A 25,854-nucleotide genomic window follows, 5' to 3' on the forward strand; every position below is an offset into this window, starting at 1 on the left:
TCTGCCCCTTTCCATGAGGCTGGGACTTCTCCACCCATAGCGATAGCATTTGACAGCATTGTGAAATATGTGCACCAAGAGGCACAGTCAGATAGAAAGACGTCAGCTGGGATGCCATCCATGCCTGGCGCCTTTCCACCCGATACACAATCTAGTGCCAAGTTAACATCCTTTTCAGTGAATATATGATCGCTGAAAAATATAGCTTGGGGGGAGATATGGATGCATATGTCGAGGCTCTTGCGTACTGAGGTTTAAAAAAATCATTCCAGCCATCTATTGGCACATGATTTTGTGGTTGATCTGCTGTCCCAACCCTATTCCATTTAATTAGGGCCCAAAACCGCTTGGAATCTTTGTTGGTACATGCCTGTTTTAATTTGCTCCAACCCTCTTCATCCCATCTCCTCTTTGCTTGTTTTTGTGTCTGCCTATAGATATCCCTTGCCCTTTTAACAGCTGTTGGGTTTCCTATTTTTAGTTTTTGACTTAAGTTTTGCCTTGCCATTCTACAGCTTTTATCGTACCAGCCTTTAACGGCTATGGATTTTTTGGCTGGGGTATGATATACTGTTTTAATAAAAAAGCTTTGCAATTTATAGAATAGGTTTTTATGAGCCTCCATCATGTATTTCTGGAAATTACGAGTCCCAGATTGCACTATGATGTTACTCACTTCCTCTCTTACCTGACTTTTCATATTTTCTAGGTTCCTTTCATCTCTTAACAACATTCCCCATTTCAGGTGTCTTTCATTATTTGAGCAGACAAGATCTCGTGTTACCATCAGCTTTTTATTAGTGGGTACTCTAGACTCTTGATAAGGATGGAATGTCATATAGAGGGGGTGGTGATCACTCTCTAATCGTAGGACGACTTCCATGTCTAGTAGTTGGGGCCATGCTCTTACATCAATTAAGAGATAATCAATCCTACTTGTGGCACGACCATTGTCAAAAGTGGAGTTCCCTTTTTGGTGGGATTGTGTTCGTCCATTCACAGCTCTCAAGCCTCTAGAAAGGCAGAGGCTCTTAATTCTAATGGCCGTGGCACTCCATCTTTTTATAGGAGGGAGTTCCAATTGTGGTATTCCCCATCTACTATCCTCCTCCTCCGTTAGGCTCCCATCCTCTTCACCTAGGGGCTCAAAGGTTGAGTTAAAATCACCACCCACTATAATGTGTGGATTAGAACAGAGGGTTTCAATGTCTTGTTCTAGAGTGGAAAAGACATCAGAAGGAACACCTGCACTAACCCCCCTGGCATAGATATTATACAAGGCTGTTTCTTGTCCATTAGGCCATTTGATATTTAGTGCTAGAATATCATTTGATGTTATTTGCCTTTGTGATATGGTACAGGACAATGCTTGACGAACCCATATCGACAATCCTCCAGAGGGACGTCCCTTTCCACCTTTAAGTGCAGGTTTAAAAAAATTTAAATACCCCACTCGAAAAACTGGGTCGACTGACCAGGTTTCTTGTAACATAACTATGTCATGCATGTCTATATAATCAAGCCAATCAGGGTTATCTATTTTGCTAGCTATACCTGCTATGTTCCAGGATATAAAAGTTAGTGTACATGCCAGCTCCGTAATTATACTGACATCCCTTCTTGATGGGCCCCCCTGCTCAGGTCCTGTATTAACCCCAGCTACTGGACTAGTGTTGATAAGATCCTCTGGCCCTAATATAAATATGTTGCTATTTGGACTTTTGGGGACCATGTGGCCGGGATCCATGTTTTTATTATTTTGGACCATAGGATTGTCTAGTTGGCTTGTAGGATGTCGTACCTCATTTTTCACTAGTAGTCCTTTATCCATTACGAGTCAGTCACACTCATTTAGATTAGACAATGCTGTATATCTGTTATCTAAGTTTAATCCCCAGACATTGGCTAGGCCCCCCTTCGCACATCTACTGGTCACTGTTGACCATTTAGTTCTCAGGATGCTCGGGTTTGATGCTAGGCCTTTCCTATTATAAAAAAAGTCCAGGGTTAGTGGGATTAACTCCGCTGTTCTGCGTTGAGGTGGAAAAAGGTTATTCAAGATTTCAGGTAAGACTTCGGGGCCTTTAAGACTCAGGATCACACAGTCCCCAGAAAATTTCTTAGTGCTACTCCCTATCCATTTTACCCGTCTTGCGGTTAATAAATCTTCTGCCAGTTTATGGTCACCCCCGGGAAACATATGCATGTTATTACTTAACCAGTTAAATGCCTTGTTTAATAGAGATTCTGGATGTTCTTGTTGACCTATATTTAAGGGGGGAACATTGGCAAGAACCAGGATAAGGGGTGAAGCTTCAACAATTAGCTCCATAGGGCTGTTTTCTATGTAGGGGCCCTGCAGTAAGCAATTGCCTTCAGGCTCGATTGATGGAATGGTAGCAAGGTTAGCTTGTTGTGGGCCACGCTCGGGTCGAGCTTGCTCGTTCTGAAGTAGCTCTATTTCACCTTGGGGTAGAACTTCTAATTGAGTTTTTTCAGCCAGCTTTTCTACCAACATGGATGGCAATTCCCCCATTTTATTGTTAGTTGCTGTTACATGGTCTTCCAATTTATTTATTTTAGCAGTTAGCTGATCTATTTTTGAGATTAAGGGTTTTACTAGCTGGTTTAACTTAATATCCAGCATACCCATGAGTTTTTTTAATATACCCTCTTCATCCCATCCTTGATTCATATCTCCTCTATTCGCATTCCCATCTACATTTTTCCTGTTAGGCGGAGTAGCTGGCTTTCTCCTGCTAGACCTTAGCCCTTCTCTTTTTGACAGGATCTTGGCAATAGCTTTTGTTACCGGAGCCGGAACAGGAACATCCGGTGGGGGGGGGGGAGGAATCTACTATCTCCAAATCTAGATCTTGTTCATGCAGGGGGGGTTCTATGTCTAGCTCAACATCTCCAGCTGGTGCTTCAATAGTGGTAGCTAAGTGCTCTATGGCTGATACATTTTGTGGTAGCCCCATGTCCAGGTCATGGGAGGCTGGGGATGAAATAATCGGGGTGCCCAGAGCAATTAAATCCGTATCAGAGATCTCATTTTGGGGCAACGATAGTGGGGAGCTCAGACCCAACGAAGCCCTCCTTTCAAGATTAATTTTTTCCACCACTTGTACTAAATAATTATCCATGGTATTCCCCGGAACGTTAAGTTTTTTTGCCTTCGACATTTTGATGCTAGTGGTAATAGCTTACAATCTTTACCCCTCTAGAGTCAATATAGTCAATCAAGGTTACCAAAGAAGTCTTGTTACCTTCCTGCTTGAATTCCCAAACAGTCCCGGATCAGAGCCGACTGCGATGAGGGCAGCAAGTAAACACGGATCCTGACGGTAATATCAGGAATGAATAATGAATTTTATTTGGAACACGTAAGAGGGGTGGCCCGTCCCGTCACCTTAGGTCCCCTGAGGGCCACAGAGGGCCCGCCCTTTGCCCGGGCTTAGCCCCGGGCGTCCCGCTCGCGTCCCGCGACGCGAAGTTCACCTTCGATTTTAAAGCGCCTCCGGGCGCGCAATGGGTGGGGGCGGCTTCCTGCCGCTGAGACTGATGGTGGTTATAGTGCCAGGTGACAGAAGGCACGCAGCGGCGGGAGGAGACCGGCAAAAAGAAACAGGCAGGAATGTCCCAGCTGCAGGGCTGAATCAGGTACGGCGTCCGATAATGCAGGGAAAGTGCTCCCAGTGTTCTATAAAGCAACCCGCTCCTCTGATGTTCACCTTCGAATTTAAAGCGCCTCCGGGCGCGCAATGGGTGGGGGCGGCTTCCTGCCTCTGAGACTGATGGTGGTTGTAGTGCCAGGTGACAGAAGGCACGCAGCGGCGGGAGGAGACCGGCAAAAAGAAACAGGCAGGAATGTCCCAGCTGCAGGGCTGAATCAGGTACGGCGTCCGATAATGCAGGGAAAGTGCTCCCAGTGTTCTATAAAGCAACCCGCTCCTCTGATGTTCACCTTCAAATTTAAAGCGCCTCCGGGCGCGCAATGGGTGGGGGCGGCTTCCTGCCGCTGAGACTGATGGTGGTTGTAGTGCCAGGTGACAGAAGGCACGCAGCGGCGGGAGGAGACCGGCAAAAAGAAACAGGCAGGAATGTCCCAGCTGCAGGGCTGAATCAGGTACGGCGTCCGATAATGCAGGGAAAGTGCTCCCAGTGTTCTATAAAGCAAATCCTTTAAAAGTTCTTATGTTTTGAAAATGTCAAATGTCATCATAATCATATAAAAGAAAAATCGTGTTTATTTTCCAGGAAAAAACAGAAGACCTTATGGACTTTTTTGAAGCGAATATGAAATGTCACCTGAATAAAAGATATGCTTGTAGAAAATACCTGATATACAAGTTGCAGTTAAGTGAAAAGCAGTCCCGGTGTCTCCTGAATACAGCTGCATCTCAGATAGCAAGCCTGATTAATAAAATGCAGAGGTAAGAAAGGTATCCTTTTAAGCATTAAAAGCCAAAACACTGATCATTCCTAGTAAATTTAAATATATTCGTTTGAGTAAAATAACTATGCACATCTTGGTACAGCTAAAATGCATTGGAGGTACACCGCTTTTAACAGCTAAAAATGGCATTAGAGGGTTGTACTGTTTGCTTCTCTTGTGTTTTCTTTCCATTAGCTTAGCAAGAGTACAATCCTTGGAGAAAGTAATTGATATATGAGATGAAGTTCATGACCTAGTAGAGGTACAAAGTTAATGCCCTAGCGCCTTTTGTAAGGTCGTGGCACTCCGAGTTGACTTGTATATCCTTTTAAATTAGAATAGAGTGTATTTTATTCTTTACAATATGTGGTCACACCATTACCCTTCAGAGAAACTGCTTAAATATTTGGTGTTTTGCTCTGTGCTCCATCGTGGTCGACTTGAATGTGTGACTTTATTCCTGTCCACTGCGACCAGATAACCCCATTTGGTGCTTTGGCTTTTTGGCTCTACTTTTTCCTAAGTTTTTGAAATACCATACCTCTAGTCTGCTGATTGGAGTTTTGTCATTCTGGTTTCATTTTATTTATTAAAGTTTGCTTTATTAGTCAAGATTCCTGTGGGATTTTTATTGTGTTGTGTTTTTTCTTTATTTTTTTTGTGCTGCATAAATACTTTACACTTTACCTCTAGGAAAGCCTGACTGCTTTTGAGCCGAGCTACCAGAGTTAAATGATAAATGATAATTACGTATTTGTAAAGCGCACGACTACCCGGAGGCATCTCGGCGCTTGTACGAATACCGCTAAGTAACCCTTCCTGGCCTTTCCCTGTGAAGTGCCCACTCCTGAGCACCCCCAAGGTGAGGCCTGTCATCCTAGCGTTGTTGGGGCCGTTGTGGAGATTAAGCAAGCTATTGCCCAGAGTTGCAGAGTGGGACTCCTGATTAGAATAGGCACCGAGGCGAGAATGATCAGGTCTGAGGAAATTGAGCCCAAGACCTGCCGAGGCGGGAATTGAACCCTGGTCAGGGGCCAGACTTCTGCATCAGGGTCTGCCGCTCTAACCATTGAGCCACACTTCTCCACCTGAGTTATTTTGATGACTTTTTATGGTTGAGCCTCACGATGATTGTGGTTGGTACTTGAGTAGGGTTTCTTTCACCTGTCGACCAATAACCCAACTTATCACATTTGACAGAGTAGGATTATCTCTGGAAGCCCGCAGCACTCCTGCCCTTTCAAACTCATGGTATCCATGACCGATATAGAAGAAGGTAACTGCATGGTTACTGAATATGGAGCCTCAGCTGGCTGCATCCCGAGAAACCTCGAACCTGACAGCCCAACTTCTACATGTCCATCAGTCCATAATGGCAGTCACCACGCCCTATTTAAAGAGCAGCAAAAGTCACTAGATTTCCAAGGCTGTGATCGCCATGCAAGGCATGACAGTCTTGTGCAGGGAAATACAACAATGGCCCCAAAGCTCAGGGAGAAGATATTCTGTTTAAGAAACAAACTCCTTCTTTGTGAGTTTGTTTCTTGAAAACAAATATGATCCTTCTCAGCAAAGATTAGTGCCTTCAGTGGTGATGCAGCACCTGCTGTTTCACTGAAGGCACAGGGATTCTGCCTAGTTGGTGGGCATCTCTAAATTTGATAGGCGATCCTCCACCAGAAGAGTGGGTGCTATTTTCTCTGCTGACCCGACAGCCTGATGGACCTCACACCACATTCTATTTGACTCCTTCAATCCTAATTCTATCAGAAGGAGAAAAGCCACAAAGGAATTCCATCCTGAGATTGTGCTGACAGAGGTGCTGGGTTTTGCTATTAAATGCAGTCTTTGACCAGTCACCAAGCAGTGCGTATATAGACAAGTGACATCCCTTGTTTTCAAGATAACATGTTACTCAGTTAAAATATTACACACCATGGAGAGTTAAAGTTAGGGAACTGAAAGAAAACTTTGGGCCATGCAGGTCGACTATCATGCAAAGGAGTACTCCCCTTTGCTCATCTCCCTCTTATTCAGGTACCAGGTCACATGAGGAGATATTCCCTTTAATTCTTGATGTGGATGGGGTTTGTTGATGGTGACTGTTTTGGGTGAGGTGAGGCACAAAGCTCCTCTTGTCCATCCAACTTTTGCCTCCTAATGACTCATTAGTCAATAGCAGTAATGGAGAAGGTTGAGAGTAACTACTCGTCCAATATCAGTAAAGTGTATACATTTATATACAACTAGCAGCCCGTCCCGACGTTGTCCGGGTATGAATTGCTGCCGGCTAGTAGTATATTGTTTTGTAGGATTTCGTTTTGATAGCATTTCTTATCTGTGACAGGCCTGTGAAACGCTCCGATTCACAGTGCACTGCTGATGCACTTAAGAGTGCACGTTCAGTATTGTGTGAACTCTAGTTTCCCTACTTTATTTTTCCTTGCAATATTATATAGTGCGAACTCGACAACATGGCATGAGCACAATTTATATTACAGAAGAACACATTCATTTGTGGTAGGCACGGGGAGACAAAGCGATTTGCCTGGAATCACAGGATGTTTAGCTGATGCAGAGATTCGAACGTAGCTCCCCAGCTCTAAAGTTCGCAATTCTAGAATTTGTGGCGGCAGGTGTGTCTAAAAGTGTATGTCGGTGCTGGCCATCAACGAGAGAGACCTGTGCATTTTTCAAATGGGTGGTGAAAAAATATGACTATGTTGCTGGAGATGTGGGCTGCCGTGCCACCAATGTATTTACCGGGGGAGGGTAAACACCCATTTTCCCGCAACTTTCTTTCTGCATACCATCACTCTGTATACTTTCATTACGAAAGTACCATGACTCCACAATGCCATTATAACGCATGACATTACATTTTATATGCTTTTACCACGCATACATTTACAACGAAATTCGTTGTAAATGCATGAATGGTAAAAGCATGTTTTTTTAAATGTTTGGATATGGTAAGTATGGGTATAGGGGTATATGTTTTGGGGTACTGAGGTATATGGTTTGGGGTGTTTGGGTATTTTAAGGGTTCATATATAGTTTTGGGTTATGGGGTACAGGGGTCGTTTTAGGGTTTAGGGATAGGTATGGGTTTTGGGGTACAGGGGTATTTTTAGGTTTCAGGGCTAGGTTTGGGTTTTGGGGTACAGGGGTATTTTAAGGGTTCAGGGCTAGGTTTGGGGGTACAGGGGTATTTTTAGGGTTCAGGGCTAGGTAGGTTTTGGGGTACAGGGGTATTTTAGGGTTCAGGGGTAGGTTTGGGTTTTGGGGTACAGGGGTATTTTTAAGGTTCAGGGGTACGTTTGGGGGTACAGGGGTATTTTTAGGGGTAGGTTTGGGTTTTGGGGTACAGGGGTATTTTTAGGGTTCAGGGCTAGGTTTGGGTTTTGGGGTACAGGGGTATTTTTAGGATTCATGGGTAGGTTTGGGTTTTGAGGTACAGGGGTATTTATAGGGTTCAAGGCTAGATTTGGGGTACAGGGGTATTTTTAGGGTTTAGGGATAGGTTTGGGTTTTGGGGTACAGGATATATTTATAGCGTTAAGATGGGTTAGTGTTTATGGGTGTTGGGGTATTTTAAGGAGTAAGGGTGGGTTATGATTATGGGGTGCAGGGGTATTTAAAGGGAGCAGGGTGGACACCCGGAGATGGAATGTACAGAACCTGGGAAGAACTCACAATTAAATATTGGGCACAACGCTCGCTTTTTTTCCCGTAATCCCGCGCCCCGCACACGCCCACGCCCCCAGCACATGCCCACAGCACTCGATATGAGACAAGGCATGAAGGGCGGAACGTACCACACGCCCCCAGCATTTGTCACGCCCCAGCACACGCCCACAGTACAACGCAGACACGCCCACAAGGGACTACTTTGCTGGCACGGTTCTTTTACCTTTTAAATGTATATGGTGGGCGTCTGCATAGCCTATGTCCTTCTGCTGCAACTGCCCTTTCCAACGCTGTATTGGGTGTTGTGATTGGTGCTGTGGTTCCTGAGATTACCCGCCTCAAAGGTTTAGGCTCTCTCTTTATTATATTAGTATAGATATATATAAATAAAGTGTTGCCTAAAGCCCATGGGTGGGGTTTGGGTCTCGTATGCAGAAGCTCAGTCTGCCACTTGTGCAGAAGCAGCTGAGAAATGAAATTACTCAAACCCAGTGTAAGAGTGGTCCATTTTTTAAAAAGAGACAATTGCTTGCAAATCTGAATGCATTTATAATTTTCTTAAAGTTATATATAGACTGTGTGAAAAGACAGCATAGGACTGGAGGAAAGCATTGTGAATTTTGTTTTCCATTGCCTCTGACTTTGATATGGAATTCATTGTGGCTAGAAAATGCATGCTGTTGCATACGCCAAGGCCATAACATGATCATCTGCATTGACTTAGCAAGGAGCGAAGCAGCTGATTTAAGCACTTGCACTGTCTAAAGCGCATTCATTCTTTGGAGTTTTGTAAGTCTTTCTTTGACATGCCTTTGTGGACTATATTGCAGAAGGGCAGCCAAGCTAGAATCTGGGCTCTTCTGTGCTGCATTTCATGTTTTAGCTGTAATAAAGGTCGGACACTTCTCAGCATTTCTAATGTAAGCTATGTTTCCTTTATTGTGAGTGGTGTATTTATATAGAATATTGAACTAATTCATAAGTCATGTATTCGAATTGTGTTGGTGTATGTCTTAGGCCAGTTTCTTTCTTTCCACTGTAGTATGGAACATTTTGGGGGGTTCCAATGGCCTACTTGAAACTAGATATCGTTCAAGAACCTTTTAATTATTCAGAGACATGAGTCTTTATCATTATAATGTTTGTGTTAATGATGTGTTCTGATCTATGCCTAATTGAATCTAACTTAACTGCATGCCACCATCACTGGAGTAAAAGTATGCCTTGAATCCCAGCTTGCAGGTACATGTTTCTCTGTACTTAAAAAAAACCTTTCATCTCGACATATTTATTGTTGTTATAGTGACGGCCACATGACCGAACACCACTCAGGTGTTCTGCTAGATCAGGCCCAGACTGAAGTTCATTCTGTGAAGCAACATTTGGATAGTGCTTTAAAAAACGAGAAGAGAAAACTTCATCAGAAAATGAATATCAAGAGAAAGAGACTAATGTTACAAAAGGTAAGCTGCCCCACATTTATATCTCAAATGCATAAACTAAATGTAAAGCAAATATCATTGTTGTTACCACACACAGCCTACCATTTGATTTGCATTCTATTTGTAACTCATTTGCGTGTAACATGATTACCTGATGTCAGCTAGTTAGCAGAATGCAAAGATTGTGAATTAGGCAAAGTTTCAGATTTTTATTACAGTTTTTTTATTAAATAATTATGTAATTCATGGAAAACATTATACTTTTATATCCAGGTGATGATTTTCGAGGCTGGAAGACAAAGTGGGGGCAGCTGTCAGCCAATGATGACCAAGATTGTAATAATCAGTTTCATCTACTGGAGCTGTTGGTCAGTGGTTAGTGATAAGTAGGTGCCAGCAGGGGGAGTTAAGTGCTTCTCATTGATGATCACTCCTGCTTCTGCCTTATCTATGGCCAGCAAATGCCATCACCTCTTGTTTTTTATTGGAAGAGTACAACAGTTTCCCAGTCGGAGATCCTTAGCATGTTGGGGTGGTACCAGAATGGGAAGTAGAAAGATGTGTTCTTGAGCTTAATCCGTGACTGAACATTAAATAAGGGCTGTTCATCTTGATGTAGATGCAGATCTCTGTGGAGCTAAACAGGTGGCATAGTAGAGGTTGTGTGCCTGTAATTCTGAATCACCCACAAAGAAAGGCATCTGGAAGATGCCAGAATGCTGCTGCGTGTGTGCTTCTGAATGACAGGCTATCATTTGCAGTAGCTTGCGAGCCTGTCAGACATAGTGCAGATAGTAGTAGTGGTTGAATCTTTGATCCACTAATAACCAAAGTCCTGGGTCCTTGCTGCATTTGGAAGTGAGACAGTCTATTTAAGTAGTGGACTGGTGAGTGAGGCAGTCTGGCAACAAGCAGCTTCCACAAGATCGCAGTTTATCTTGCAGCACTTGTGACACTGCCTTAAAAATAAATGCTATTCTGTTTGTTTATTACACAGGAGTTCATTGAAGGTCTGTTAGGGACCACATTTAGCATCAGGAGGAAATTTCCAAAAAGAGGCAGGCATTTGTTTTTCACCTCTGTTGATGGGGGGGTCATATAGATCAATGTCTAGACAAAGAGTTTGGAAGACTAACCCTCATGACGTGTCCAACGAAGACCATTTCTGGTGATGAAGTCCTCCGGAATGCCTTGACCAAAGCATTTAGAGCATCTAAAAATAAAGTGATAGATGGAATTATTAAATTAATCTCAGCCTCTGGCAGTCATTCAGCCCACATCCCAGTCCATACTTTTTTAGCCCACCATTCTACCTCAGTTTGGATCCAGTCATATGCAGATCAGTCTTAACCCTGATCCAATGGGAACAGCCCAGCCTCTCTGCCAGACCAGCTCCTCCCTAACCTGGAACACAAGCAGCCCAGGACCAGTTCAAGAACAATTTGTATACGGCTTGACCAAACTGACATGGCCTGGTGTGCAAAAAAAACAAGCACTGGTCTAAAATATAGCAAAAGCTGAAAAATAGGTTGTTGATCTCCTCATCTATTTAGTTGGAAAACAGATTACAAGTTCATGAAAACAGAGCCCAGACATCTAGCATCAGCTTTACTGGAATAGAATTCTTGTAATAAACAAGCTTTAAGTAACATTTCAGTCCTTTCTCCAAAAATATTTTTATAGACTCTGCCTTTACAGGTTGAAAAGAAATGTTACTTTTACAGGTGACAAAGCAAATGTGGGGGATGTAGGGAAATGTCATAGTGAGTAATACTGAAGGCAAAAAGTCATATAAAGGATTGGCTAGGAAAAAGCAGGTTTTTTCAGAAACAGCACTAGATGTCAAAAGGAACATCCTTTATCTGGGAACTCAAGGAATGGTACAAAGTACTGCCCGGCACACGTTTCCATACACATTTTAAAAAAAGTATGTGTTTACTCTGAGGAACCTCCTTTCCTGGAGTTTTAGTGTGCCTCATGACATTCAGTGTGGAGTGATTTTGATCTGAAGCAAGGATTACAAATTTCAAACCACACTTTTTTTATTTTTTTTTGCAAAACCTTTATTGAGGCAATTAAAGATTACACAGCTTTTCCGCCTACAACCTGAAAGCACAGGCCGGCAGCTACAACAGTGTCATTGATATATATCGCTTACTGAAGTAACATGTGTCTGACACAGCAAGCCGCCTACAACCCATCAGGGCCGGCCGCGTTGAAGGCTATTGGGAGCTGCGTAAGGGTGCATTCAGTAATGATGGAGATAAGGAAATACCTAGGACAGAGAATGCTTGAGGTTTCTTGCATTTTTTTTTACTTTAATTTAACTGTATAGCCCGACAAACTGGTGGGTCTAGTGCAGACTGTTCCCCCCCAGTATGTTCCCACCATACTGGGTATGTGGAGAAAGAGACCTCTCGGTGCGGGGGCGTTGGTGTTGCATCAGCGGCATTGTCCTGATCATAATAACCCGGAACTAATTCCCTCAGCACCTAGTGGAGCAATCCTGATAACATGGGGGGGGGGGAAGAGGGATGTGACTAATGATTAGGTAATGAATTTGACTAGATGTGCCCATTGTTACTTCATGCTAAGTGTATATCCCTTGGGTTAGGGGAACGCAACTAGAGAGCTAGAAAGCAAGGAATGCAACTATTTCGTCATGAGTACAACCAGTATAGTTGAAATGAGATGTGGATCTCTGACATCACAGGTGCACAGTGGATGCTGATGAGTAAACTTGTAAAACTTGGGGATTTGTAAAGCGCAGTTGTTGCCCGTGGGCGTCCAAGCGCTGGGGAAATTGTAAACCTGCAGTGCACATAGAGGGGACAAAGGAATGAGTTAGCAAACAGATGTGAAAAGATGGGTTTTCAGTTGTTTTCGGAATATATTAAGGTTCTGGGTGGCTCTGAGGTGAGATGGTAGAGCATTCCAGGCCTTAGCTGAGTTGTACATGAACGTTCTGCCACCTGTTCTAGATCTCTTTATTCTTGGGACAACTGCCAAGAGGGTCTGGCTAGAACGGAGATTCCGCTTCGGGATGTATTGACAGATCAGGTTACGGGTGATGGTGGGACCCGTGTTCCAGAAGGCTTGGTGGGCTATGCATAGCGCCTTAAACAGAACCCTCTGTCGGATCAGTAGCCAGTGGAGGCTTATTAAGCCGGTCCTGGCTGAGTGTCTGTGGGGGATTTTAAGTAAAAGGCGAGCAGCGCTGTTCTGAACAATTTGCAGCCTACGAAGGGTGTATTCAGGTGCACCCAGGTAGAGTACGTTGTTAAAATCAAGCCGGGAGTGGATGAGTCCTTGGATGGCTGCCTGTTTGGCTTCCAGGGGGAGGATGGGGAAGATTTTGTTTAATACCCTCAGAATGGAAAAACATGTAGCTGAGAGTTTAGTGGCTTGGGTGGTGAAGGAGAGCGAGCTGTCCAGCCACACTCCAAGACTTTTAATTGCATTTTTTGATGTAGGTGGTGGTCCCAAGCTGGAGGGCCAAAGGGAGGGGGGGGGGGAGAGCCGGTTCTGAGAGTCCTAGGAGCATTAGCTCGGTTTTGTCTCCATTTAGTTTCAGGGATGATGCCGTCATCCAGCTCCTCACTTCCTCTAGGCATTCTCTGAGCCCACCTGATGCTGTTCGGGATGACTCTTGCGCCAGTGAGACCACCAGCTGTGTGTCGTCCGCATATGAGATGATGTTAACTCCAAAAGGGCGGACGACGCTGGCCAGTGGTCTCATGTATAGGTTGAACAAGGCAGGGCTCAAAGAGGAGCCCTGAGGAACTCCACAATTGAGTGGTCTGCTAGAGGAAACTGAATCACCGTCAAAAACCCTGAAAGACCTGTTCCTCAAAAAGGATTCAAACCAGGCCCAGGCTCCATCCACAATCCCCACACTGGACAGGCGGTTGAGTAAGGTGTTATGACACACTGTGTCGAAGGCCGCGCTTAGATAAAGGAGGATCACTGCCACTGATCCTCCCTGATCCAAGATTTTTCGCGCTTCCTCTACGACCATGAGGAGCGCTGTTTCTGTCCCGTGCTTGGGTCTGAAACCCGTCTGAGTGGGATCCAGTATATGGTGGTCCTCAAGATAGGACACCAGCTGTTGGTTTACATATTTCTCCAATACCTTGCTCAGCCAAGGGAGAAGAGAGATGGGGCGATAATTCGCCAAATCAGACGGGTCCAGATTGGGTTTTTTGATCAGAGACCTGACCATGGCACGTTTCCACTCTGGTGGGACAGTGCCAGAGGAGATGGAAAAGTTTAGAACCTCTCTGATGACAGGCAGGGTAGTGTGGGATGCTGCCATTAGGATGTCCGGAGGGGCAGGGTCGGACGGGGAACCTGACTTAACACTGAGGGCCAGTGATTCTAAAGTGGAGAGGTCTAGCGGGGGGAAGTGAGTTAACTTATAAGGGGAGGGGGGAGGCGGTGGGCTGGCGGAGATTTTAGGTTGAGTGGGCGGGTCGGTGTTTGAAGAGGAAAAGGTTGAGTAGATTTTGTTTATTTTCTGGTAGAAGAATTCGGCGATGTCGTCACACTGGGTGACCGATTTTCTCGACATGGGCTGTTGGGGAAGGATTGGTTAGTGTTTTAATGATTTGAAAGATCTCTTTAGGTTTTGATCTAGCGTTCAGGATCTTTTCGGCGAAGAAGGTCGATTGTGCTGTTTTTATTTGGAGTTTATACTCGTTTAAGGTTGCGCGGTACTGATTTTTGTTCTCTACTGATCGGTCTAAGCGCCAGCGTCTTTCCGCTCTTCTACAGAGGCGCTTTTTTTCTCTGAGGGATTGAGTGTACCACGGGGCGCTTTTCTGAGGCCGCTTCAGTACAGTTTTGCTCATTGGGAGCGTGCAATCAAGGGATTGGGAGATCCAGTTGGTGTATGCTTGATTTGCTGAGGCGGGATCATCCTGGATTTCTGGTTGTGAGCTGGCCAGTTTAGTGCACCATTTATCCACCTCCAGGCGCACCCAGGCCCGCCTGAGTTTGGTGGTGGGAGCCGGAGGAGAGAGTTTGAGTGTGGTCCATTTAAAGGGGATTAGGAAATGGTCTGTCCATGGTAGGGTGATGCCTGGGCCCACTGTGATTTCAGGGCAGTTTGAGAAAATTGGATCTAATAAATGACCTTTTTCGTGGGTGGGAGAGGGGACACATTGAGTTAATTGTAAAGCTGCTAAGTCATCTAGTAGGATAGCAGCTGCATGATCAGAGGGGGAGTCGAAGTGTTGGTTCAAATCACCTAACACGGTGTAACTAGAAGAGGTGCTGACCCTACTAGCTGCATTTGATGGAAGGGATAGAAGGAATTGCTTCGGAAGGCCAGGCGGACGATAGATGAGAGTGCCTGAAAAAGAGATGTTGGGAGAAAGGTTGATGTTAAAGCCCAGGCTCTCGCAGTCCGCGATGGACTCTGGGGAAAGGCGACAGAGGTATTGCTCTTTAAAAATGATAGCAAGGCCTCCTCCTCTCCCTTTTGGCCGGTCTTACCGCATTATTTGGTAGCCGGTGGGGAGGGACTCAACTATCGTTGGGTTAGTATAGAGCAGGAGCTCCAATGTGTAAAAACGCAGGTAGTGTTACATGTGACGGGCAAGGCATACGTTGGGGGTGGATTCCACGGGTGTTGCGTTCTAGGGGTGTAGTGCAGTATCTGGTATCAAAGGGGCGTCTCCCTGTTGCACTGTGTCGTCCTCCGACTGGGTACTGGCTTGAAGTTGGAGAAGGTACGCAGTAAGTGGACCCCAAATGTCCCTGGGCCGTGACTTATGTGGTAAGAGCTCTGCGTAATTGTGCATTTGGTCTTGCCATGTGGACATCGTAGTCAGCCAAGTCTTAAACTTGGGTGCCCGTCCGCGTCCCCAGCGGCACGCCACATGTCGCTTCGCCAGAAGGAGACCCAGCGCGAAAAATTTACGGTGAGCCTTCAACGCAGGGCATGCCTGCCCCAGCAATGCGATTTTCGGGCAGGGTGGCACATTCGTTCCAACCATGTTCGACATGGCTGCAAACACTTCCTCCCAGAAAGATGCCACAGCCCGACACGTCCATGCGAGGTGTAAAAATCCACTCCCTCGGCCCTACAACGCAAACACCGGTCATCATCCCGGAGTTGAAAGCGGTGCAGTTTGGCCGGGGTGTAATAGAGCCGGTGAAGAAATTTATAATGCACCAGTCTGAGGCGTGTGTTACCTGTCACTGCAGTAGTGTGTGCGCAGCTCTCTTCCCATTGTTCGTCCGTCATTGGGGCGTCTAGGTCATTGTCCCAGTCACGCCTCGCTCTAAGAGAGGGGGGGATGGGGTTGCCTGTGTATGTTTGTAAAGCATGGAGACAACATGTTTCGGGGCATCTGACTGGAGTAGGGTGTGAAGGGGCGCTACTGTGTCCGGTTCATCCGGAAAGTGGGGAGTAACCGCTTTCACATTCTGCCTTAGTCGCACAAACAGAAACGTATCCATGACTGAGGGGGAGTCATCTCCAAAGAATTGTGCTGATGTGGGGAAGCTGCCCTGAAGATATAGGTCACCCCATGTGTGGAGTTCTAGTCTCGTAAGCATTTTATGGCCGATTTCCTCACAAGTTATACTAAGCCTTGGGTCATGCGCTAGGGTCATGAGTGGCGAGTATAGGAACGGCGTTCCCATGGCTTCCGCTAAGTGCCTCCAGGCAAGCACTGTACAATCAACCGTGGTGGGATCACGGTCTACAATCTTGGTGTCAGAGTAGAGGTAGCCCGATGGCTGTACTGGCCTCATATAGCCGTCCTCGCACAATCATAGTAATGCCGGAAGTCGGGTACATCGAACCCACCCTGATGGTAAGGCAGCATTAGTGTCCTCATGCCGATCCGGGCTTGTTTACCACCCCAAATGAGTCGTGACATTTGTGAGTTAAGTGCCCGGAAAAAGTGAGCACCCGGATTATACGGGATATTAGTGAAGAGATAAAGCTGTTTAGGTAATACTACCATTTTGATCAGGGAGATGCGTCCCGCCATTGATAGTGGGAGATGAATCCACCTGGTAACGTTGTCAGTCAGCTTGTCCAGGACTATCCCGTAGTTAGCCCTGATGAGGGTATCACGGTGTCTAGTCACGTTGATGCCCAGATATTTGATCTCCTCTGCCTCCCAGATCAGAGGGTAGTCTAAGGGGAATTGCGTGGTTTTGTCAGTCAGTGGAAACCGGGCTGATTTCAACCAGTTTATTTGTATTCCCGCGATACCTCCAAACTTAGTAATCTCGCGTAGCAGGAGATTTAGATTTTCTTGAGCTTTATGCACGTAAAGGGTCATATCGTCGGCATATAGTGCAATAAGTAATTGCCTTTCCGGATATATGAGAGAACGATGATTCTGGTGTTGGCGTAGTTTGGCTGCTAATGGTTCGATTGCTATTGCAAATAGGACTGGGGATAATGGGCATCCCTGCCGTGTACCACGGTGAATCTCGAATCTAATCCAGTCAAGGAAGCTAAACGGAAAGCCCATCCGTTCTAGTAACGTCAGTAGGTAGTCCCATTCTAGCGAATCAAAAGCCTTCGTGGCATCGAGAAAAATGGCGGCCGCCTCGCAAGTGGGGTTTATGTCCTGTATCACTGCTTGAAGTGTTCGCAGATTATGGGAAGTCGCGCGGTTTGGGACAAAGCCAGCTTGGTCTGGTAGTACCAGCCTTTCCATCAGCAGATTGAGGCGCGATGCAAGTACTTTAGCTAGAATTTTAATGTCCGAGTTTAACAGAGATGGAGGTCTATATGAGTCACAAGACTCCGGCGGTTTTCCCGGCTTCAGCAGTGACGTTATAAGGGCTTCACGCATGGTGGTCGGCAGAATACCCTCCTCAAGAGCCGTGTAGTACACTTGTTGTAGGATCAGGGCCAAAACATGCATGTAGGCCTTGTAAAAGTCAATTGGTAGGCCGTCCGAACGCGGCGATTTGGCTGATTTCATGGACATTATGGCGTCTGTTATTTCCTCCAATTCAATTACGTAATGTAGGAATTTCTGTTGGTACGGGCCTAGCCATGCTAGTCATCTAGGTAAGTATTTACATTTATCGGAGTGGATCTCTGGGAGGTGTAGAGCGTAGAGTAATGCTCAGTGAGGACCCTGAGTTGGTCTGGTAAGCTCCGCTGGGGCATGTTATGTTTGTCTAGCAGGGTAGTGATATAATTGTGATACCGAGGGGGGTTAACAGCGGACGCTAGCGCTCTGCCTGGCCTGTCGCCCTCACAGTCCGACATCATTGCTGTGTGACGCCTGTTTTAAAACTCACTTTCCTTTATTATTCGCATACTTGCACATAAAAATTATAAACTCACTGGAACTTTGTTCCACATTGTTTTTAACTTCAGACTCGCGCTGAATCTGGGCAATACTTGGTCCCTGTGACATTTTCAGCCTTTAGGGAGAATTGTATGCATTAAGCCGCAGCGCCTTTCCCTCCTCGCTTCAATCGTGGGATAGAGGAAGGACTCTGTCGGCTTCCTGGACGCCCTTCCCACACTTACCGGCAGGTATTTAAACCACTGGATGCAAACGTGCAGCGTGCGCGCGCAGCGGGGGCGCCGATGGTGCGCCTGCAGCGCCCAGTGGCCAGAACCTCTGGCCTAGACGACGAAGATACTCGCTGCCCTACCTCATACTCTGCTGAAGAGCTGCGCAGGATTGGAGGCTACTTTCCCTCCTGCCTGCCCATGGATTTATCAGGTAGCGCTCCGGTGAAATGCCCCCACTATCACTTTGTCCTTGGTCATGAAATTGTTTCTATAGCGCTATCAACTCACTCCTATAGGTTTTGGAGTATTAATTGCCGCTCACTGCCAAAAAACAAAGATCACATCTTTGACCTCCTTACTTCTGCTCAGCCGGATGCTTTATTTTTAACAGAAACCTGGCTTCATGCCATCTCTGGGCCGGATGTGGCTAGTGCCCTACCGCCTGGCTATGTTATTGTCAGACAAGACAGAGGCACTGGGAAAGGCGGAGGGATAGCAATTATTTTTAAGGCTCTCCATTCCTGTCATCTGGAAGCTCTTCCTTTTCCAGACTGTGGCGCCGCTCTGTTTAAATTAGCGTTGCCCCCCCACCTGACATTATCAGGAATATTGATCTATCGCCCCCCCAATAAACCTACTCAGTGGCTATCAACGTTCGCAGAGCGAGTAGCCCCACTTGCTCTGAAGTCAGCCAATTTCTCTATCCTGGGGGACTTAAACCTCCATCTAGAAGACACCCAGAATAGCGTAAGCAGTACGTTTTTATCTGACTGCGAGGCCATTAACCTAACACTATGTAATCAAGGTCCAACTCACCAGGCTGGGCACTTACTTGATCCCATTATTTCTAACATTCCGTTTGATTGTAGCACCCCTGCTCTTCCCCATGACTTGTCAGACCACTTCGCTATATATTTTAGTCTGGCTGCAGAGTGCTCTAAGATAGCAACGCTCTCTGGCGCTATGGGTAGGAACAGGGCCTGGGCCAAGCTGAACATCTCTGCATTCAACGCTTTACTATCGGCCAGTCGCCCTGACACCAATCTAATGTGCACCTCTCTAGATCGGGAAGTCTCCCACTGGCTGACCTCTAATATTAATCTACATTTGCCACTCCGCTCGAGACGTTCCATCACGCACCTTCCTCCAGCCCCGTGGTTCACGGACAATCTGAAAAAATTAAAGTCCAAATGTAAACATCAGGAGAGATCCTGGAGGAAAACATACACCCTTAGTGATAAATTGATATATCGCGCTGCGCTTAAGCAGTACCATCAGGTTTGCAGAAAGGCAAAGGCCCTATATGTCTCGGAGTGCATTAATAAAGCCACTAGCCGGCCGAAAGCTCTTTTTTCAATGGTGAAGAAGCTAGCTGGCTCAAATTCCTCCCCTTCTCCACCGGTTTTGGGGGAAATTTAATGTAATGAAATAGCTGACTTTTTATATCTAAAGTCGACATTATCTATACTTCTCTGTCATCTGCCCCCACCGGGACACCTCAGGACCCTCCCATTTTGGGAACATATGGATCTCCATCTTCTTTGGCACAGGTCACGGAATGGCCTCAGTTAGACCAGAGTTCGCTTCGCGACTATATGATCAAGGTAAATTCAGGCTCTCCCCTGGACCCAATCCCAATTGCCATTCTTCGACAGCGATCTCCCGACCTACTTGGGGTCATTCAGGAGCTCCTTAACTCTTCATTACGGGAATCCACTGTCCCAGACGAATGGAAAAAAGCCATGGTGGTTCCACTCCTAAAAAAAAAACGGCGCAGATCCTAAGACGTGGTCGAACTATCGCCCCATTTCCTTGCTGCCAATGTTCTCAAAGATCTTGGAGAGGCATATAAATACACATCTAACCTCCCACATTGAGACCATAGGATTTCTGCATCCGTCCCAATCCGGTTCCGTTCCCATTTTTTCCATGGAGACCACCCTTCTGGGAGTCACTGAGAGCCTATGCTCTCGCCTTGATCATGGGCGAAACCTCGGCGCTCATACTTTATTAGATTTAAGCGCCGCATTTTACACGGTCTCGCACCGTGTCCTTTTGAACGCATTGAAGGCGGCTGGGGTGACTGGCTCTGCGTTGGTCTGGCTTTCCTCTTTCTTGAGTGGCTGTTCATTTCAGGTTGTTTCCTCTAACTCCTCTTCCTCAGCCCGCTGGTCTGCGCACGGGGTACCCCAGGGATCCGCACTGAGCCCTATGCTCTTTAACATATATGTGAGGCCCCTGGCAACCATCGGGGAAGACGCCGGCCTTTCCCTGTACTCCTACGCAGATGACACTCAAATCATCTTCTCCCTCTCCTCGGCTGAGTCAAGTGCTCCATCTGCTCTTAAACAGGGTCTTAGCCGGGTGTCAGAGTGGATGCAGTCGAACCTCCTGAAATTGAATGGTGACAAGACAGAGGTGGTCATATTAGGCAAGAATAAACATCTCTGGGGCCCTCAACATTGGCCGCCGCAAATGGGCCCGCTACCCTTGCCTGTCACGCAGGTACGAAACCTTGGTGTTGTTCTGGACGACTCTCTTTCTATGCGGCACCAAGCGGTCAGAGTGGCAGCCACCTATTTTCCCATCCTTGGGTGGCTCCGGAAAATCCTCTGGATGCTCCCGGACTCAACAAGGTGCACTGTAGTCCAGACTTTGGTCACCTCTCGCCTGGACTACGGTAATGTGCTTTACCTTGGAGCTTCGGTGGAAATCCAGAGGAAACTCCAGCTTGTCCAAAACTCAGCCGCACGCCTTTTATGTAATGTCCCTTGGAGATCCTCCATCTCTCCCTGTTTAAAAGACTTACATTGGCTCCACATTGAAAGCTGAGTTAAATTCCAGGCCATCTGCTTCATGTATAAGATCAAGCAGGGGTCTTCTCCGGCCTACCTCCAGTCCCTGGTCCAACAATATGTTCCACCCCGTCCTCTTAGATCCTCCTCTCTAGGGAACTTTTTGATTCCATGTTTTAAGCTGATGAGAATGGGTGGATGCTCCTTCTCTCGCCTGGCTCCTAAATTGTGGAACTCTCTCCGTTGCGTTGAAATTGGAACCATCTTGGATGAAATTTCGAAGAGATCTTAAAACTTGGCTCTTCCCTCAGTGACAAGTACCGGACTTATGAGTGCTGCCTCAAGCGGCGCTGGGAGATACATGCGGGTAGCTGAGCACCTTACAAGCTTAACTACAAATACAAATACAAATACCATATCTGTGTGCAGTGTGCATTTTCCCTAGGAACTTACATTCTTTCTCTGATAGCTCTGCATACTCATTGAGTTTCTCTCGGAGTTGAGCTCTGGCTGCGTGGCCGTGTGTGGTATGGTCAACATCCTGTTCAAGTTGTCTCAGCTCTAATTCAAGTTTATGTAGCTCGTCTCGTAGGGATCTTAGGACACCACCCCCTTTAGCAATGCACCATCCCCTTACGGTGACCTTGAAGGCCTCCCAAACTTTTGTGAAACTGGATACCGATGATATGTTGCGGTCAAAAAAGTCTTTTATGTCTTTTTCTAGTTCCGCTTTGAAGGCCAAATCGGTTAGGTGTGCAGGGTTGAGACGCCAGTTTAAGTAAGGGGAGACATCTAGAGGGATGCGTAGTGACACTAGTACTGGTGAGTGGTCGGAGAAGGTACAGGCAAGGTGGGAGGCCCTGACTAGCCAAGGGGAAAGCCCCGCAGTAAAAAGTACGTAGTCCAGACGTGCCCAGGTGGAGTGTACCGCAGAGAAGTGTGTGCCCTGCTTGAGTGCGGGTTAGACGTGTCTCCAAGCGTCGATCAAGCGATGTTCTTCAACAATGTCTGATAGGGCACACTGAGTGTGTGTGTAGTGTGTCGCCTGTGGGTGGGATCTGTCCATGTTTGGCCGAAGTGCGGTATTGAAATCGTATCCCAGAATGACATGAGCAATTCCCATCAATTGAATTTTACCCCATAGTGTAAGAATTGCAGTGGGGTCGTCCGTATTAGGCCTATAGTAGCATGCAAGTAGGACTGTATGTGAGTAGAGCCTGCCCCATACCATGCAATATCTGCCATTTGCATCAGCTTCAGTACCAGCCGGAGTGATGTGCACCCCACGTCTGACCAAGATCGTGACCCCCCTAGCGTGAATATGACGAGAATACTCTGCTGGAGGCCCAATGGGATGCAAACAATGGGGGACTACCTAACATTAAATGCGTTTCTTGAAGCATGGCAATGGACACTCCCTGCCTATTCAAGTAACCCAAAATCTGCCTTTTTTTCTCGGGTTGTTAAGTCCACGTACATTCCATGAGATCAGTTGTTGGATGGGTTGCACGTCTGTTACGTCACCCATCCCAAAGAATACAGAAATGTGCAATGTATAAGCATGCATTAATGTTCACACAATAAATATCAGTGCATCTAGAAACCCCGTAGCCCATTCTGGCAATCCCGACCCATATTCGTACTGAAATTGTTGTGACCATGTCCATGGGGTGTCGGAACGTCCACCCTCCCACAACGGCAACCCCAACCCGCCGGGCAAAGAGCACCCACCCAAAGCCAATAAAAAATAAAACAACATTCTACAGTTACCCCCACCCTGTGGAGGGAGAGGTTGCCCATTGGGGAAACGTATCTAGGGGCGCCCGACCTGCCTCCCACCTCTTAACTCGCACCCACGAGACACCAGGTAGTAACCCGGTCGTCGGTCCTGGGATGGAGGTGGGTTGCCGAGCACAGAGCATCACTCAGACCAGTGGACAGTAAGTCAGTAAATGTACCTCACCGGAAACACAGTGCATCGTGATCAGCAATGTCCAGGTATACGGGTCCCTTGATCCAGCCTAGCTAACATCAGTCCTGCTGTTCCAGCGGCGAGCGCGATCTGGAGCGGCGCCCATCCATATCTTCCCTGGCACGGTCCCTTTTATGTTGCTTGAGAAAGTCCTCAACTTGTTGTGGATTTGCAAAGATGTGGTGTTTGCCCTGGTCGGAGACTTTTAGTTTTGCAGGATAGAGCATGGCGTAGGAGAGCTCCTGAGCTTGTAACTTCTTTTTCACCGCCACAAATTTACGCCGCGCCTCCTGCACCGAGGGGGTAAAATCCGGGAAGAAGGATAAGGTTGTGTTGCCGTAGTTCACCGTGCCAAGCTCGCGTGCGCGACGTAGCACCGCATCACGGTCTCTATAGTTCAGAAAACGTGCAACGATGGGTCTAGGTGTAGCTCCTGGAGGAGGGCGAGCAGCGAGAGATCTATGTGCTCTCCCGACGATGAGGTGTGGGGAGAAGGATTCTTTCCCGAACAGTTCAGTCACCAGGTTTTCCACGAAGAGCTCCATTTTCCCCGTATTTGTAGATTCTGCCAGGCCTAAAATGCGGACATTATTTCGGCTGGACCTAGCTTCCAAATCCTCATTCTTGTCTGCAATGACCTTGAGGAGTCTGTCCATTTGAGTGACCTGACGGTTAGCAGAAGTGGCCCCATCTTCCAATCCGGAGATTCTGTCCTCGGCCTCCTTTATTCGGGGAACATGCTGGCCCAGTTTCGCCACTACCCCATCCATGCGAGAATTTATGGTGTCAATCTTGGCATCTATTGTCGAGAGGCTTTGGTTCATGCCTAAAAGTAGGGATTTCCAGTCGTCTTCTGGCGGAGTTGTTGTAGTAGGGCTCCCCTCTGGCCCAGGCATTGTTTTGGATGTCTTTCTGGCTTCAAACATGATTTTGGACTGCTTAGCATCACCAAGACCCATGACACGCCTCGGCGTCCGCGATGTCGCGGCCGTGGGATCACCAGAATCGTGGTGGTCGAGAAACGAGGGTTGGGGGAGAAGCCGCGGGCCTAGTAACCGGGAGGAGGTCGCACGTGATCCACCCGGCCCCCAAAGTAAATAGCACCGCCTGGGACAAAAGAGAGTTATCCCTCCCTTGAGGTGACCACCACTTCACTGGTGAATTAGATCGTTCTGCTCACATTGTGGCGGGTCAACAAATAAGGCACCACCACATGTGTGGCGTGGAGCCCAGGGGGGGATAGAAAAGTGTTTCACTGGTCCGGATAACGATCAACCCCCTCTGGGCGGGAGAAGGCCGCTGTGGAAGGTGTCCTAGAGTAGTCCCGCAAATAACCTTGACGTTATTGAAGTGCAGGCGTAAAGACGTACCGTTAGTGCAAGCAGAGTTGTATGATGCGGGAGGGGGCCCTTCAGCCAGTAGGTAGAATGGGGCGAGGTGAATGTGACTTTTTGTAGGTGAGCAGCAGCCAAGCTGTGTAACCCGCCTCCTAAACTGCAGTCAGGGCGGCACCCAGCAGTCCAGGCCTCGCTCCAAGATGGCCGCGATGGCGGCTAAGAATATGTCCGAGGCGGCGTTTCTCACGACAGTGGGGAGGGGGGTGTACAAAGGAGGCTCCGTCTCTAACAGTAGCTTTCGGTAACGTGATGAAGTCCAGCCGCATGCAATGGGACCTGACCCACGCAGGGGCGAGTTGTCGCGAATTCAGGGAGGATCTGGGCGTTATGCCACAACTTGTGTTGCGGTGGCCATGCGGCGGCGATCCCACTCCCGTCCCTGTATGGGGCCCCAAAGGTGGCGGCGCCGCGAGGGCCCTGTGGCGGCAGTGTGGATTGGGCGATGCAGTCGTTCGCAAGGTTGAGTCCGGCGCCGGATTGGGGCTGGCGTCTTCAAGCGGGACCCAGCAAGGAGAAGGCCGCGCAATGCCGGTCGCCAGGCAGGGGGAAGGTCGGCGAGCAGTTCTGGTGGTTTCAGGGGCCTCTCACCTCCTCATCAGGCCACCCCGGAGAGTTCCGTGATTGCGGAGGAGGCCCACGCGTCGCCGCTGTCCAGGGGGCGGGCACCTCCGCCCGAGCCCCAAATCCCCGGTCTTTCCCAGTTGGCTCTCCCGGGAGGACGGGACCGCATGATAGCGCGAGGCGCCGTTCGTGGGAAGCGGGGCAGATTTCTCCGGCTCCAGAAGCGCTACGCGGAACATGCAGGTACCAGGACGTGCCTCTCAGCGAGGCGCTTCAGGTCCCGCTGCAGGCAAGGCGTTTTTTCCTGGTCAGGATAGTCTAAAGGATAAATTTAGGCTCAGCTAGGCGAGAGCCTCACTACAGTGCAGCCATCTTGGTCCAGCGCCCCCCAAATTTCAAACCACACTTCAATGAAACAATTTCTGTGATATTGCCACCACAGCAGGATTGATGAAAAATGATTGATCAGGATTGAAAAGAAAACAATCTTTTTGCCATTTCTAAGAATAGTTACAGAAATCCTGCACTCTTAGTAGCTCCTTAAAACTACTTTGCATCTTTTGAAGCCTGTGTGTGGACTAAACTATGGGCTGAAAAGAATTTGGCCACTTATCAATTTATTTATTTTTAGATATTTATATAGCGCAAACTAGATCCAAGACATCAGGTATCAGAGTGCTTTACATGAGCACCAGTTTTGTTACAGATGGACTCATTCATTTTTGTTAGGCACAGGGAGATTAAGTGATTTGCCCAGAATCACAGGATGTTGACTGTCGTTGCCGAGGCTCGAACCCAGTTCCCCAGCTTCGAGGTCGACTGCTCTAGCCATAAGGCTTAATGATTGTAAGGGTCATGCTCTGGTTAAGCTGGAGGCAAGAATTAAATTCAGACTTTCATGCAAGGCTTTCAATGCTCCTTTTGTACTTTTGACAGCATAAACAGTCTCAGTTTTAAGCAGACCCTCTGCTTTGAGGCAAAGTAATTCAAACCTAATTATGCAGCTTTGAGGGGCAGTCCCATTATCCAGGAACACACTAGCTGAAGATCCAAGAT

At 47.3% G+C, this 25,854-nt stretch overlaps 1 protein-coding gene across 1 annotated transcript in view; it reads left to right on the plus strand.

Annotated features, from left to right (window-relative positions):
* Positions 1-25,854, plus strand: part of LOC147661128 (limbin-like) — a gene marked incomplete at its 3' end in the record, with an annotated part of 233,580 nt that overhangs the window by 183,314 nt on the left and 24,412 nt on the right. Inside the window, exons 12-13 of the mRNA XM_086951303.1 lie at positions 4,261-4,436; positions 9,432-9,591. Coding sequence (XP_086807429.1) covers positions 4,261-4,436; positions 9,432-9,591 — 336 coding nt within the window. The remainder of the gene's footprint in view (positions 1-4,260; positions 4,437-9,431; positions 9,592-25,854) is intronic.

This window comes from Lissotriton vulgaris, unplaced genomic scaffold (genome assembly GCF_964263255.1).
Source record: "Lissotriton vulgaris unplaced genomic scaffold, aLisVul1.2 SCAFFOLD_1323, whole genome shotgun sequence".
Taxonomy (NCBI): Eukaryota; Metazoa; Chordata; class Amphibia; order Caudata; family Salamandridae; genus Lissotriton; species Lissotriton vulgaris.